Genomic DNA, 16145 nt, shown 5'->3' on the forward strand with positions numbered 1-16145 from the left:
CATGCTGAAAATTATTATTGGCACGACAGCCTCACCTAGAGGCCCAGCTGAGATCAGGGTGCCACTGTGTACAGACATATCATAATAGACCCTTTCTACCCCCAAGAGCTTATGTTCTAAATAGATGAGGGTCAGAGGACAAGTGATTTGCCAAAGCTCACTCAGCAAGTCAGTGGCAGAGCTTGGGATAGAACTCTGATCCCCTGTGCTGTCATCTGGTATCTGGTCCGCTGGACCATGCTGCTATGCACCCAAAACTGTTGCTTGCTAGCGGTGCTCAGCTAGAAATCACGCCTTATTTTCTTCCCATTATTTGGAAGAATAATACCTATTTCTAATTCTGTAAGGTTGAAATCAGCCTTCAGAGCAGTTTCCAACCAGGGATGAAGTTAGAAGTGGCCAACAAGAACAATCCGGACACCTACTGGGTAGCTACGATCATTACAACGTGTGGGCAGCTCTTATTGCTACGCTACTGTGGCTACGGAGATGATCGCAGGGCGGATTTCTGGTGCGATGTGATGACAGCTGATCTTCATCCAGTGGGCTGGTGTACGCAGAACAACAAGGTGCTGATGCCCCCAGATGGTGAGTTCTGCGCTTTCTGTTGCGGTCACGGTCTAGTATAAAGTCTGATGGTTGGACTCCAAGCCTACAAACAACCCGCACCAGGTCCGTAGCTGGTGTAAACCTATGTAGCTCCACTGAAGTTACTTTACACCGCTGAGAAGTTGGCCCTTAGACTTCACGGATGGATCCTGCTTGTCAAGAACTTGTGGGATCTGACCCTAGGAAGGGAACTGTTCAAAAAGTCAATAATAATAATAATAATATAAAAGTTTTGTATGTGAAACTGTTGTGAAGGGAACTTGTCCCTATATTGCAAATGCACTGTTCTGTGTCGGGAAAAAATGTCCTTGTACTTCTAGCAAGAAAAGACCAAATTCTGATCTTATTTACACTCAGCCTCTGTGAGGGTGGGCTGGAGTAACTCAGGTCCAAATTTGGCCCTACGTTACAATCCTACAGAAACCTTTCCCCTTTGTCCCTATGCTACAATCCTGACAGACTTTGCTTTGGAAAGGTCAGAAATTTTTTCAGGGCCAAATCCTGCAATCCTCACTCAGCCCTTTAAAGACAATGGGAGCCTTGCCTGAGCAAGGACTGCAGAATTTGGGCCTCGTTCACTGAGAGGCAGCTACAGCTCCCCAGCCGTGGAGATGCGCATGCGTGACGGGTGATGGCTGTGGTTTGGCGGTGCAGGCGAGACAGTCGGCTCAGGGGAACTCCGCATTCCCTGCTTGCAGAGGAACGGCGTATTGTCGTCATCCTGTGGGGAAAGAAGCTAGCATGGCTGATGGGTCCGTGATGTAGGCTGGCCACGCTCTTCCACAGAGGACATACAGTGAGCTGCTATAGCGCATACACTGTAGTTGCTTCCATGGAACAGCTACACATCTACTCTAGTTGGGCAATTGGATCCTATTCTCATTTACGTTTGCTCTACAGTTCCAGTTCACTTAGTCTTTGTGGGGTGAAAAATTAACCCCAAACTTGAGCGATTTGGGAATCGGTTTAAGGAACATTTAAAGGATGCTTCTGAAGTATGAATTGATTTTGGGGCGGGATTTCCTATTTATAATGCCTGTGCAGAACGCTGACACTTCATTTGCGTGTTGTACGTTATCATGGCAGAGAGATTGCATCCGATTGACCTGTGGCGTGTCTTCAGTGGGAGCTATGCTCACTTGAACCAAGGATGAATTCGGCCCATTCTTTCCTAGCGTATGCACAAAGCGGATCCGATTTGTAGATGTCTTTGGACCCGATTTGCCCTGACCTTGTCCCTGGAATTAAAAAAAGGATTGATTTATAAAATCAAAAATAGAGCTTGGTACCTGAACGGAAATGTGATTGAAAGGTTTGTTAGCCAAGCAATAATAAATTAGGCTAATTTGAGAGAGGTTAGATTTTTATGTAGCTTCCTAATTTTTTATGTAGCTTCTTTTTTTTTAAAGCTCCTTTTTATTAAATGGCTTATAATCAATGTTGTAAGAAAATATGCAGTGCAGTAAACTAAATCATGAAATGCCAGGGTCAAGGGCTAAGAGAATTTATCGACTGCTATAATAGAAAGTAATGATTGTTTTTATAACTGGAGGGACTTGCTCTTCAGAGAAGTCTTGGAATCTTTTTCGGTCCTGGCTACTTTCAGGTGCGCTGTTCAGCTTGGCTGGCCAAATTCTGTCTTGATGGACAGTTCAGTGTCCAGCCTTTGTGCTGCCAGGATGTGTGTCCCCTCTGTGCCCTGTACACTGAAGCCTCACTGGGGTTGTGTAGGTCAGGCTATGTGCTGAATTCGGGCCACTTGCTTGAAAAAGTGCAGTGGAGACCTTTTTTCCCCCCTCATTGAATGATCAAACTTTTATGCACACGTGAGGGGTACAGTTTTCACAGGTGCCTAAAGTCTCTTTTCCAAAAGCAACGTAGGCCCACATCCTCAAAGGTAATTAGGCTCCTAACTCCTAATGGAACAGAGGAGCCTAAATACCTTAGAGGATCTGGGCATCAGTCACTTCGGGTATGTCCATAAAGGGACATAGGCATTTTGCAATGCCAAGTGTTGTGACACCTAATTCTCAGGTGCCCTGCAGCCCAGGGGAATTCACTGCCCTGAGCTAGGTGCCCAGGGTCCCTATATAATGCATAGGGAATTAGGAACATAAGAATAGGATTCTGAGAAGCCAGCAAGCTGAGCAGGGAACTGCTTAACTTAGCCAGTAGGTAATGCTAAGGAGAGGGGTGGGATTAGGCCCATATCCTCAAAGGTATTTAGGTGCCTAACAGGTCAGAGAAGGCACCTGCTTCTCCTTGGGATTCACAGCTGTGAACCATGTGCCTAAGCCAGGTCAACCCTTATGAAAACTGAGAGACACCCAATAGCCCTTACCTGGGCTGTGGGAGCTCTGGGTTCAAATACCTGCCCTGCTTGCTTTGAGGCAGGGTCTTGAGTGCGGGTCTCACAGCTGAGTGCTTTAACTGCAGGGCTGTAGCGTTATCCTCTTTCTCTGGCCACACGAATGGTAATGATGCAAAGTGGAACAGCTTCAACGGAAGAGATGGAGAGACCGTCGCAGAATACCCACTATCCTGGTGGTCTGAGAACTCAGCGGGGAGGTGCAAGACGTGGAGTCACGTCCCTGCTTCAAACCAAGCAGAGTGAGGATACAAACCTGGGTTTCCCATGTTATTCTCCTCACTGCTTGTGTATTGGGTATAATCACACGCATAACAACCATCCAACCAACCTCCCTCCACCCCCCCAGTCCAGATCTACGCTGCCCCAGCTGTCGTGTGCAGGTTAGGCGTGCTCAGAGCGCACAGCTCAGATTGGGCCCTACAGGGGAGATGGGTGGAAAATGCCTCGCTTGTGAATGGTACCAGGGCTGAGAAGCAGCATCAGCACTTGGGCAGTTTTGCAAATGCTCTCTTGGTAGGCACCATAGAGACTTTATCGGTGGAAACTTAGGCATCTAGGGAATTTCGGTGCCTGCAAGGTTGGGAGCACCTAATTGTTAGACTCAGGCACCTAACGAGGCAAAGTCCCTTTGTGGAGCTGGCCTTTAGGAGCCTAAATCTCATTAAAAATTAATGGACCTTAGGCTCATAGGTGCCCAATTCATTTGGGACTCAGGTTCCTAAATCACTTTAGTTGTTTTGAAATGTTACCCATTGTCTGTTGGGTGAAGTCTTGGGGTCATTACTCATTTTATTTTACTCCAGCCTAGCTCCAGGAAAGAACTTAAAAGCCAGGTTTTCAGAAGAACTCAGTTCCCATTTAGGCACCTTAATGAAGTGGCTGGGATTTAAAAAAATATGCAGCCCCTTGAGAAAACTGGGAGCTGCTGGGCACGGAGCACTTTTGAAGATCTGGCCAGTAGTGCATGCATAACTTTACACGTGTACTCCCCGGCTTAAAGTCATGCTTGTGGTTCAACGCGTTGCTGGATCAGTGAGTGCATCTGTCCTTTCTTTGTCAAATTTCCATTGAAGTCTGTGGGAGTTTTGGCTGGGTAAAAGGCTGACAGAAAAGTCCCTGTGGTTGGTACAAGAGAAATTGCTATTTTATATGATGTTCCTAAAAGTGTTTTGTGTTCTTAGCGTCACACCCCGTTTCACCAGCATGCCTTTTAAAAATTCATGTGATCTCCATATTTAATGAGACCAGCCGTTATTTTAAGGGCCCATCATGCACTCCTTGATCTGAATCGGGATTCTCGCGGCGTAAGAAATGCGGGATTGGGCTGTCACTGTTATGAGAAATGCAAGCAGCGTGGCCGGGGCCCAGCTATCTGCCATTAAGATTTGATTTCATTCGGTAGTCGATGGGCTCTGTTTAATAAGCAAATCTGCCAAGATACACTTGTTAAATTGGCAGAACAACTGCACAGGGACTGTGTTGCGTTCTGCTTACCAGATAGATCTGAGCAGTGCTAGTCTTACATGTAACAGTAATGCCGCATTACAGCACCACAAAATGAAAGAGGGGATTATGAATTTCATTAGAGGGGAGAGAACGGGTTTTTTCAGTTTAGCAAATCAATAGGACTTGATTTAGTCTTCGGCACATACACTGCTTTCAAGGGGCAGCTGCCAAATAATAATTGTTTATGATCCCAATATAAGGCAGTAGTTTAATTTACTGACTGTTAAATTATTTTGTGTGTTAACTTTGCAGCATAGTGTCTGGGAGCATAATGTCAAGTCAGGTTATGTCCTGCAGTGACATTATGATGTGATGCCCTGGAACAGAATGTGTGGCAGAATGCCCCAGTTTTCAATAAAAAGTGTTGACTTATGAAAGAAAGGTTTGTGCATGTGTCTACAATGCAGCTGTGCACGTGTCTTCCAGCCCAGACAGACTGATGTGCGCTGACCGCTCCAGTTTAGCAGCGTGCTAAAAAGAGCAATGTGGACGTTGCAGCACATGTGGTGACCCGGGCTAGCCACCCAAATCCGGACCCAGGAGTTGTAGCAGGTTTGTCGTCTGGCAGCTAGCCCACGCTGCCACATCCACAGTGCTACATTTGGTGCACTAGCTCCAGCAGAGCGAGAGCATTTCTGTCTGTCTGGCCTGGGAGGCACACTTCCAGCTGCAGTGTAGACATAACCTGGGTGTCTCACTGTTCCCCACCCCCCTCCTCCCACTCCTTACTGTAGAAAATCAAAGGAGTAAAATTAGAGTTACTTCAAATCTTGCCATTAATTATATTTTTCTCATTACAAATTGGTGTGTAATTTGAATTGCAAACTCAACGATCCTGGCAGAATAAATCTGTTTACTATTCAAAGCAAAATGAAAATTATTTAAATGAATTAATATACAACTCATTTGAATGAACCGATGTTTATTCATAAACTTGCAGAAGAAAGCATGAAGACGTCCTTATGGTCTGTGGCTTCCTTGCTGATTGGCTCTAAAGTCCCATCCTGGGACAGATTTTTTTTTTAATTGCATTTTAACCGTTGGCATAAACCGATGGAGGTTGCTGCCTAATGCTGGTCAATGTCACCCCTTGTGTTTTTACCCCTCTGCACAAAGCCTGTGCAAATATGCTTTGAATGGAGAACTAAGGGCCCAACTGAATGCTCATAGAAAACAATGGGATTTTGACTGTTTACTTTAGCGGGTTGAGACCATAATTGGCTGGCACAGAACCTAATCGTCAAGTCATGGGCAGGACATACAGTAGGGGTGTTCTACAGTTGCTGTTCCAGTCTCTGGACTGAGATGGGGCCACAACCCCTGTCCACTCACTAGGAGTGGGTTCGCGGATCTGGATGATCACAGCTCCTTGACCATGATACTGGGCAGTCACTGGGTCTGAGCCCACGTCTGAGAGATTTGTGTGTAGAGAGAACGCCTGAGTTGGAGCCTGGGCTTACTTTGCAGTGTAGACGTACTCCAAATGTCCCCATTACTTTGACTGGTGTGGAACTAACTAGTGCAGAACTCAGCTTTTCTTCGTGGATTTCTCCTGGGCCACCCTCCTTTCTGCTGTAGAACTGACATGGGTTTTCCAACAGGCTTAGACTCCCTAGATGAATTTTATCTCCTGCAATGTAATCTCTGCAAGCATATCCTTGGAAAAAGGCAAATATAGCGCCCATCTTTAAAAAAGGGAAGGGGGGAGGATCCGGGGAACTATGGATCAGTCAGCTTCACCTCAGTCCCCAGAAAAATAATGGAGCAGGTCCTCAAAGAATCCATTTTGTGGCACTTGGAAGATAGGAAGGTGATCAGGAATGGTCAGCATGGATTCACCAAGGGCAAATCATGCCTGACGGACCTGACTGACTTTAGCAAGACTTTTGATTTGGTCTCCCGAAGTATTCTTGCCAGCAAGTTAAAGAAGTATGGGTTGGATGAATGGACTATAAGATGGATAGAAAGCTGGATGGATCATCAGGCTCAATGGGTAGTGATCAACAGCTCGATGTCTAGTTGGCAGCCGGTATCAAGTGGACTACCTCAGGGGTCAGTCCTGGGATTGGTTTTGTTCAACATCTTCATTAATGATCTGGATGATGGTGTGGACTGCACCCTCAGCAAGTTCACAGATGACATTAAACTGGCAGGGAAGAGTGGTAGATATGCTGGAAGGTAGGGATAGGATACAGAGTGACCTAAACAAACTGGAATATTGGGCCAAAAGAAATTTAATGAGGTTCAACAAGGACAAGTGCAAAGTCCTGCACTTAGGACAGAAGAATCCCATGCCCTGCTACAGACTGGGGACCGATGAGCTAGGCAGCAGTTCTGCAGAAAAGGACCTGGGGGTTATAGTGGATGAGAAGCTGGACATGAGTCAACAGTGTGCCCTTGTTGCCAAGAAGGCTAATGGGATATTGGGCTGCATTAGTAGGAGCATTGCCAGCAGATCGAGGGAAGTGATTACTTCCCTTCATTTGGCACTAGTGAGGCCACATCTGGAGTATTGTGTCCAGTTTTGGGCCCCCTGACTACAGAAAGGATGTGGACAAATTGGCGAGAGTCCAGCAGAAGGCAACAAAAATTATTAGGGGGCTGGAGCACCAGACTTATGAGGAGAGGCTGAGGAAACTGAGTTTATTTAATCTGCAGTAGAGAAGAGTGAGGGGGGGATTTGATAGTAGCTTTCAGCTACCTGAAGTGGGATTCCAGGGAAGATGGAGCAAGGCTGTTCTCAGTGGTGGCAGATGACAGAACAAGGAGCAATGGCCCCAAGTTGCGGTGGGGGAGGTCTAGGTTGGGTATTAGGAAAATCTTTTTCACTAGGAGAGTGGTGAAGCACTGGAATGGGTTACCTACGGAGGTGGTGGAATCTCCATCCTTAGAGATTTTTAAGGCCCTGGCTGGGATGATTTAGTTGGGGTTGGTCCTCCTTTGAGCAGGGGCTTGGACTAGATGACCTCCTGAGGTCCCTTCCAACCCTAAGGTTCTATTATTCTATGATTCTATATCCTGGACTGTTTTCTGAAGATGTAAAAAATAATTCGTGGCTTCCTGAACTTTTGTTACTAATAATATCTTTTATTGTGAAAGGGGAATAGGCCTCATCCCTTTCTTAGCCATTTCTCTGTGTTCTGTTTTCCTCTGTTGATGACGGTTGGGTTCATGAACACATTTACTGCCAGGCAGGAGAGCCGTGCATAGACTTTGACAAATGTAGTGGCTAAATTATGCATTGCAAAATGCGCAGAGAGCAGCAATGTCTTTTGATTGACATCTAGTTTTTTTGTACAGATTGCAGATTTACAGCTGAGCCAACAGAGCAGCATCTCCTCTGGCATTATCTTAATGCGTTCTGGGATGCACTGAAGGTACTGGAAGACAAGATCATTGTGTACACTTGTAATTGCTGGGGTAGTTTTGCCTTAACATTATTGACAGATAGTAATTCAAGTAGGGCCGGATTATCCTTCCCTGTAGTAATCCACGTGATGAGCTTGATTTTGTTCTTGGTTACAATAGTGTAAACTGGAAGTAGCACCAGTGAAATCAGGGGACTTACATAGGAGTAAATGAAGGAGAGAACCAGGCCTGTATTCTGATATTCGGATATGTTGATATAGGGATGCAAAACCTGAGAAACAATCCCTCCCCTCCATAGCATTCGAGTAGGATCAATGTGATCATGTTAACACATAAGCCTGCTCTTCTGATTAGGTCCAGCAAGCAGCCTTGTCTTGTAAGATTTACTTGTGTGAGTACAGCTAACACTCAAAGGCCTGATCCTGGGTGGTGCTGAGCCCCACCACACCCCAAAGACATCAGTGGGACTTGTGGATGCTCAGCATCCTGCAGGATCAGGGTTGCAAGGCAAACACCCTGCTAGGGCTATAATTAAAGTAGTGATTGTTTGTGGGTGTTTTCCCACTTTACTCACATTAAATTAATTTTTTTGGCTTTTGCTCCATGGGGATGGAGGGCACAATTCACTTACAGCGCGACCCCCAGCGCTTTATCCATGCAGAAGAGGCTCTGACTCATGCAGCAGCAAAATAGAATGCCTTGTAATTATTCAAAGCTATATTGCCATTGCAGTTGAAGTTCATTCACATTTTATCTCTTATCTACTAGTGGACGAGTGCTAAGGCCTTTTTTAAATGCTAAGGCCTGGTCTACACTGCCGGCGGCATCGATGGGAGATAGGCAAGCTAGGTACTGAAACTTGCGTGTCTCCCGTAGACTTACTAACGTTCCCTTACTGTGTCTCCACTGCGCTGCATTGACAGGAAACGCCCTCCGGTCAACGCATCCTTAGTCTTTTCGGGGAGTGGATTTATTACATCAGCTGGAGAGCACTTCCAGGATTGATTGTGCGGGTCTCCACAGCTCGCTCAATCGATCCTAGTGCATCGATCCGTGGAGCCCGACGCAGCGTCTGCAGTATAGACGTACCCTAAGTTACAGACAGAAAGTTTTACTCCATCCTTGCTCAGGAAAAAAAATTGCTTTGGGTTTTGATGAGAATTTTTTGACTGAATAAAGCCTTCAAGATTTATCCCCGAGAGAATATATTCCTAGGACCCTGTTTTGCCTTTTGAGAGCATTGGAGGTGCAAGTCAGGGAAGAATTTGGTCTCTGGAGCCTAATCCCGGCCCCATTGAAATCAATGGCGAAAACACTCCGTGAATTCAGTGGGACCAAGATCCGGCAAAAGAGGTTAACAATGAGCTGATTGTGCTGTTTGTCTTCAAACTCCATTCCAAGGAGTTATTCATGGCCAGAGAGATTGTCATCCGGGCCTTCAAAGAGACTGACATGCAGATACTTCTGTGTTTTGTCAAAATGCAGGGCCCATATTTTGGCCTCTGTTACATCCATGAAACCCCACTGACTTCAGTGGTGTCAACTGGTGTAGCTGGTGACAGTTTGGCCCATTAGTCTCATGGTAACATCATCATAACCAATTTAGAACTAGGATGCTCCCACTGGCGATGTTTGTCTCTTCATGTCCAAGGTCAGAATTGGGCCCATCATATATTAAGGTGCACATTAATAGCCAAAGTGGTAATCTATTGATTTCAGTGGGTGATGTGGTTGTGCAAGGAGTGGTAATTAGGGCCTCATACAAGTATATGAGAAGAGATAACGCTTCAGTGGGCAATATTAATTTATATTGATGAATGTGGGAAGGGTCATTGAAAGAAGCATTATGTTGCATAGAGTGGTTTCTTCTTCGCACCACCATATTCTGTCTAGCTGGTATGGAGAGGCAGAGATCTCATTGTTGGCCAGGGGTTGGGGGAAGTCTGCCATGTAGCTGCCTCCTTGCACGGCAGTGAAATTAGCAAGCATTAGCTCCCCTCTGTTCCACATGCTAGGAGATAGTCTGAAACGAATCGTTTCCATCATAGATTGCGGTGGTTCTGAGCCACCACAGTCCTCTAAGTTCATCTCTCCTGAAAGTTGGTGTTTTAAACCAAAAACAAGCTCGCCCACTAACTTGTAAGACATCCCCAAAGGAAGTTAAACTGTAACTACTTTTGCAAGTTGATAATGATAATGTTCCATGGAATCAGATGCCTAGTGTGGAATTCTGCTCTTGGTCATGCTGGAATGGAATAATTTAACTGAGGTGACTTTGGATTTATGCTGGCGTAACTGAGAGCAGGATTTAGCCTCAATTTTGTACTTTAACTCTTGTGCAAAGCTGAAATTACTTGCTGAGGATGTGGGGCCAGATCCTTTGCTGGTGTAAATCAGCAGAGATCCAGGGAGCTATGCCAATTTACATCAGCTGCTAAGTGGGCCTTTGAACTGTATGTAAGATGAAACTCAGACACCTACTTTGGCAAATCACAGCACGAAGTATTAGGGATAGTGCTAAAAATTTACATATTCTTTTATCTTCCCTGCCAAATCCTTGTTGGCTTATCCTATTAAAGCTGATTTTAGATTCCCTTAATGTTAATAGATTGTAGGATTTCTTTTTTAAAACACCATAAATGGCTCTCTTAGTAAAATGTATTTATGTGTGGTCTTAGAATCGACTTCAGCTGAGTATTAATTATGCAGGAATTACGTTAACATAAATAACTAGTCAGCAAATAAACATCAATTAAATATTCTATTAGCATAGGAGGGAGCTTTATGTATTGGCACAGAACAATTAGGATATTACTTTTAACGAGCTTTTAAAACGTAGCACTTCTCCCCTAAATCTGGGGTATTTCAACGGAAGGGAAAAAAAACACGTTGCTGAAAAACACAGTGTGGTAGGGCTGAAATTCACTATAGTGTGAACTGTCTGTTGTCTACGGCCCCTATGGACCATACGGCAGCTGGGGATTGCTGGAGCACATCACACTCCAGCTACTCTCCCTGCTTGCCCCTTCTTTCTCCCAACATGTGCAGGAGTCACACCAGAAGGACCTTTTACACTGGGAGATACCCAGTTTACATCCATTCTGTGGCACCTTGATATTGCCAGAGCCATAAAAGAGAGCCTGGTTTAACATGGATTTGGTACGAGTATAACTATTTAGGATAGAACTGTAATTTTTTTATTAAACTGATCGATACAACCTCTAGTATGGACGCAGTTATACCTGTGTAGTTAAAAGTCTGACTTCTGTATGTAGAGAAGACCATGGTGTAAATGAGAATCTGACCCACCATGATAACCTGACAAGAATCAAGCCTCATATAAACAGCCTGGAGGAGGACAAAAAGAAAAAAAAAAAAAGAATTCCTCGTATATGCCAAGTTATAAATATATAATGGTTGAAACCAATAGCATGTACCTTTATGAAAGATTTAATGAATAAATATTTCATACCCACATGGTGCTTCTTCAGCAGAGCATGGTTTAGGTAAAAAACAATAAACAAAGAACCTCCTTCAGGGTTTATTTAGGCTCTTAAATTAAACTAATTTAATCAACTTTTTCAGTCAAGCTTGTTATTAGTTCATTTCTAAACACAGCACCATATTCTGATCTGTTGATTTTCTTCAGGTACTCTTTTTCTTGTTTGGAAGGTTTCAGTAAAATTATTAATTTAATGCTGTCGGTATGATCTGAGTCACTGTTGTCGAGACAGATAACAAGGGACAGATTCGCTCTTGCCATATAACTCACGGAGTCGACCACACGTTGGGCCAGGTCAACCATTTAACCAGCAGATCCTCTTTCCTCTGTTCATCTGTTGGGCTGATATTTTTGGTACGTTGCCTCCTAAGAGTTGTTGGGGAACTATGGATTGTAGTGAGAGATTTCTCTGTAGTTCATCAAAACTAAAGCTTCTCTTTAAAAAAAAATCCATATGTTTGGTTTGTTAGATGTTTTTTGACAAGAGGAAAGTCCCTTGCAACAGTATTGAATATGTTAATATCTGTGAATAGCACAGTCACTAAATGTGGCTAGAAATAGACTCTGCTGAAATTCCCAACTCCCATCAACTAAAAGAACGTTACTCAATGGAGATTCCTGGACAAGATTCTGACTACTTTTCCAGGATGGTATCTTGAGTAACGGGATTTAAAAATAGCTGTTGAGACCCTGCAGCTGCAACTTCTGTTTCTGACCATGTTAGTCACAGTAAAGGGGGTAATGGCACTGGCATTAGTGTGACTAGACAGCTTGTTCCATACATGAATGATAGAAAACGTTGTATTATAGGAACAAAATATGTAAGAAAGAATACTGTACAATACAAGGCAGAAGTTCTGAGTGAGGAGTTGAATGGTCAAGGATGGTTGTAGCCTAGGAAAAATTGTTGAACTGTTCAAAACTGGCTAGGGATTTTTGAGAGCCTCAATTATTAGGTGCCCAACTTGAGACACCTTAGAGTTGCCTGATTTTCAGAACATGCTGAGCACCAGCTCTCTGAAAATCAGGCATTTTTGAAACCTCTCAAACTAAGCACTCAAAGCCCACTTTTGAAAATCTTGTTCAAAAGCCTTTCCAGTCACCGTGAGACACAGAAAAATCTTCAGAGCCCAGATATCCAATTCATCCAATGGATGATCCGCAATTTTGAAAATCAGGTCACTTATTTAGGTGCTTATATATGGACATGGGAGCCTAGATTTAGGCAGCTGTTTTTTCAACACCTTGGTTTTAGGTCTGTATGTTTAAGTTGCCCTTTGATATTCTCCATGTATTCAGAGCAAAACCACATGTAAAAATTTAGAGCAGCCCAGTGTGTGTGTGCTTGAGGATGCTCAGGGAGTAGTTTTAAAAAAGATATTATTTTGATTGCGGTAGCGCTTGTCATGGACCATTGTGTTAGGAGCTGTACAAACACTGACCAAAAAGACAGTCTCTGTCCCAAGAAGCTTACAGTCTTAAGTACAAGAGGCAACAAATGGGTACAGACGGATGGGGCAGTAACATCTTATTTCAAAGAGGGTAAAACAGGTTTTCCTCATTCAGGACTTTGGATATGCCAGGCATGAAGTTCTAAAACAAAGCCCGTTTTGAGTTGTTATACTAATGACCTGCATCTGACATGGAGTATCTAAGAGACAATGATGGCGAGTGGCTGCCTAAAACCCTAAACTAGATAAAAAGAAAACTTGCACCTGATGATATTTTAACTGGTGCAAACAGCTTTCCTGTTACAGGGGCAGTTTACTCAACACGCAGCCGGATGGACTTTTATAAAACACTCTGTTTAAAAAAAAAAAATCTGAGAAATTCCAAATTGTTATTTAGGGGACAATGACAAGCTACAGAACTTGGGAGTTTTGAATTAGAAATGCCATCCCAGCCTTACGTATAGACTACAGGAGTTAATGCAATGATAAGACAGTGACAGACCCTTAAATATATTGCCTGCTGAGATATAAAAGAGTTGACAAGGTCCTTAGCTGGTGTAAATCAGTACCTCTCTGCAAGTCAGTGGGGAGAGGGTGTTACTATGACAGGTGAACTCCTCCTTCTGTTGGCATATGCAGCCTCTCCACTAGGGGGCTCTGCTGGTGTAGCTATACCTGTACAGCTGTAGTGCAAAGGCAGTGTAGTGTAGACTCACCCTTACTTAAAAAGAAACTATGATCAAATGGGGACTGAATAGGAAATGGGGAGGGGTGAACGAGGCTCTCCCTTATCCTGGAAGGCTGGCCAGCTTTACCGTCTCTTTTCTCTCCTCTCCCTGTTTCTGGTAGGGATTGTGTTTGGTGTAATAGGCAGTATTACTTCTCATCGTATCCCTGTGGCTGAGCTCAGAGTTCTGCTTACTAGTCCCCTGCTCTCCTCACTAGACTCCCCTTTTGCTTCCGGCAAGGATCGATACAATTCCCGCCGTCCTGGATCGGTGGGGCAGTGCAACTAGCGGGAAGTGCATTTCCAGTCGACAATGGCTGGACGAGATTAGGGTGAGATTTTAGCCTCCGCACTTGGTGCCAGACTTTCCGAAGAGCTCAGCTCCTATTTAGGCACCTAAAGAAGGCCCAGAGTTTAGCACCCAAACACCCTCTTTTGAAAATCGGGTCATTCCTTTCAGTGCCTAAATGAAAACCGAGTTCCTCTGGAAAATCTGGCCTTCAGTGCTCTGAGATCTACTGCTTGTTTGATGACTACTGTATAGTGACTTGTTTTCTTTACTAGTCTGAGTATTGTCTGGTGCTTCCCTTTCCCCTTCCTTCCACATTTGTTTGCTTCACCCACCTGTTGTAACTTGCCATAACCTAGATGGGGCAGGGGCTATCTTTATACTGCATATCAGTACAGCACATAGTACAATACAGCCTTGATCTGGGTTGGTGTCTGAGTATTTCTGCAAAATAAATAACAGTTAATTATGGTAATTATCCCTTATATAGCACTTTTCATCAGGAGATCTCAAAGTGCTTTACAAAGGAGGTCAGTATCATTATCCTTCTTTTACAGATGGGGAAACTGAGGCACGGAGAGGGGACTTGCCCAAGGTCACCCAGCAATTTGGTGGCAGGGCTGGGAATAAACGCTAGGTCTTAGGTTATGTGCAGAAAAGGTATTCTGTTGGGATGTAGCTGGGCTGCAAAGCCTGGGTCCATAGGCAGACGTGAACTCTTCCACAGTTTGGAGGGATTTTTGATCATGGGATTTATAGTTCAAGCCCATTTCTAGTATCAAGAGAGGAAAATAAACATTTAGTTAGCGCAAAAAATGCCTTGATAGACTATTTCTTTGGTGAGATGATGATGATGATGATTGTGAATTTACACCTCACACGTAAGATTCAGGGCATCTCCTGGGGCCTGGCTGTGCTATTAGTTTCAGGAAGGACGCATGATGAATGTTCATAAAGCCCTCCATGTGCTGATGTGTGTTGCTTACATCACACATCCATGAAGCACTAAAGCAATTTAAATGGGCTTTGATCATTAGACACCAGCAATAGAATTCAAATTAATTACAGAATGCACTGCAAAATGAGGGAACTTCATGCAATGAGATTTTTCCTTGTCTTTCTGATTTTTACAGGGGGTTGAGAGAAGACGCCAAATGAAACAAGGCTTATTAGTTATTTGCTTAATGATGATTTGGAGGAGCCGTGGGGTAGGGTTAGATCATGGAAGTAAAAATGCAGCTCCCGGCTGTGCTAGTGATTTAGTGCGGGAACCCTATGACGTAGCTAGTTTTTATCATCTCCCTTTTACAGGTGGGAGAAATGAGTCATACAGAGGTTAAAGCTTAAATTTCCCCAAAAAAGGTCTCCACTAATTATGGGCTCCTCAGTTTGGTTGCTCAGTCTGAGTCAACTTGGGCCAAATTTTCAGAGATGCCAGGCACCCACAACTCCCATGGGAGATGCAGATGCTTGTGTAACCCACTTGTGAGTGTGTGTTACAGGTTCCTCTCTGTGCTGATATATTCTAGCAACTTGTGGCTTTAGCTTTCGAGATTCCTGCTTCAGTGACTGGTGTGTCAGCCAGGAGATCTGCACCGCTGAAAGTTAGGTGCTAGGGATCTCAGACTAGGGACCTAAAAATCATGTGTGCTTTAGGCTGAAGTACTTGACATAACAAGTTGGTAGCAGAGGCAGGAACCTGAGCATTCTACTTCAAAGTACTGTGCTTCAACAGCTAGACCAGGCTGTCCTTTCCCCTATGAGTTCCACACAGAGTCTTGGAGTCTATTCTCGGACATGAGGGTTTTCTTTTGATCCCTGTTCTGGTTTTCATATTTGTTCTTCTATGTTCTTTTAAATGATACGTTCCCATATAACATACTACATGCTTCCTCTCTTCAGTCATTCTTGTGATTTTTGATTTTGTTTTTCTGTAGGAACTGGAATATGAATGTGAATGGAACAGTTTTTCAAGGTCAAAATTTCTATGTATATGTCTGCAGTGATGTTGTTGTAGCCGTGTCAGTCCCAGGATATTAGAGAGACAAGGTGGGTGAGGTAATATCTTTTATTGGACCAACTTCTGTGGGTGAGAGAGACAAGATTTCGAGCTACATAGGGCTCTTCCTCAGGGCTTGGAAAGGTATTCAGAATGCCACAGCCAAATTCAAGGTCAGACAGATAGTTTAGCATAAATAGTTAGCACATATTGCAAGGGAGCCTTCAAGATGAATATGTCCTAACTAATTATGCTAAACTATCTGTGCAAGCTTGCATTTCGCCCGTGACACTCTGAGTACGTTTTCCAGACCTGAGGAAGT

At 44.0% G+C, this 16145-nt stretch overlaps 1 protein-coding gene across 1 annotated transcript in view; it reads left to right on the forward strand.

Moving 5' to 3' along the window:
* The window catches only part of SFMBT2 (Scm like with four mbt domains 2), a 164082-nt gene that overhangs the window by 37048 nt on the left and 110889 nt on the right, over positions 1-16145 (forward strand). Inside the window, exon 4 of the mRNA XM_067534887.1 lies at positions 348-588. Coding sequence (XP_067390988.1) covers positions 348-588 — 241 coding nt within the window. The remainder of the gene's footprint in view (positions 1-347; positions 589-16145) is intronic.

The sequence above is a fragment of the Emydura macquarii genome, unplaced genomic scaffold, assembly GCF_026122565.2.
Source record: "Emydura macquarii macquarii isolate MOO-44397 ecotype Brisbane River unplaced genomic scaffold, CSIRO-AGI_Emac_v2 contig_3470, whole genome shotgun sequence".
NCBI classification, from domain to species: Eukaryota; Metazoa; Chordata; order Testudines; family Chelidae; genus Emydura; species Emydura macquarii.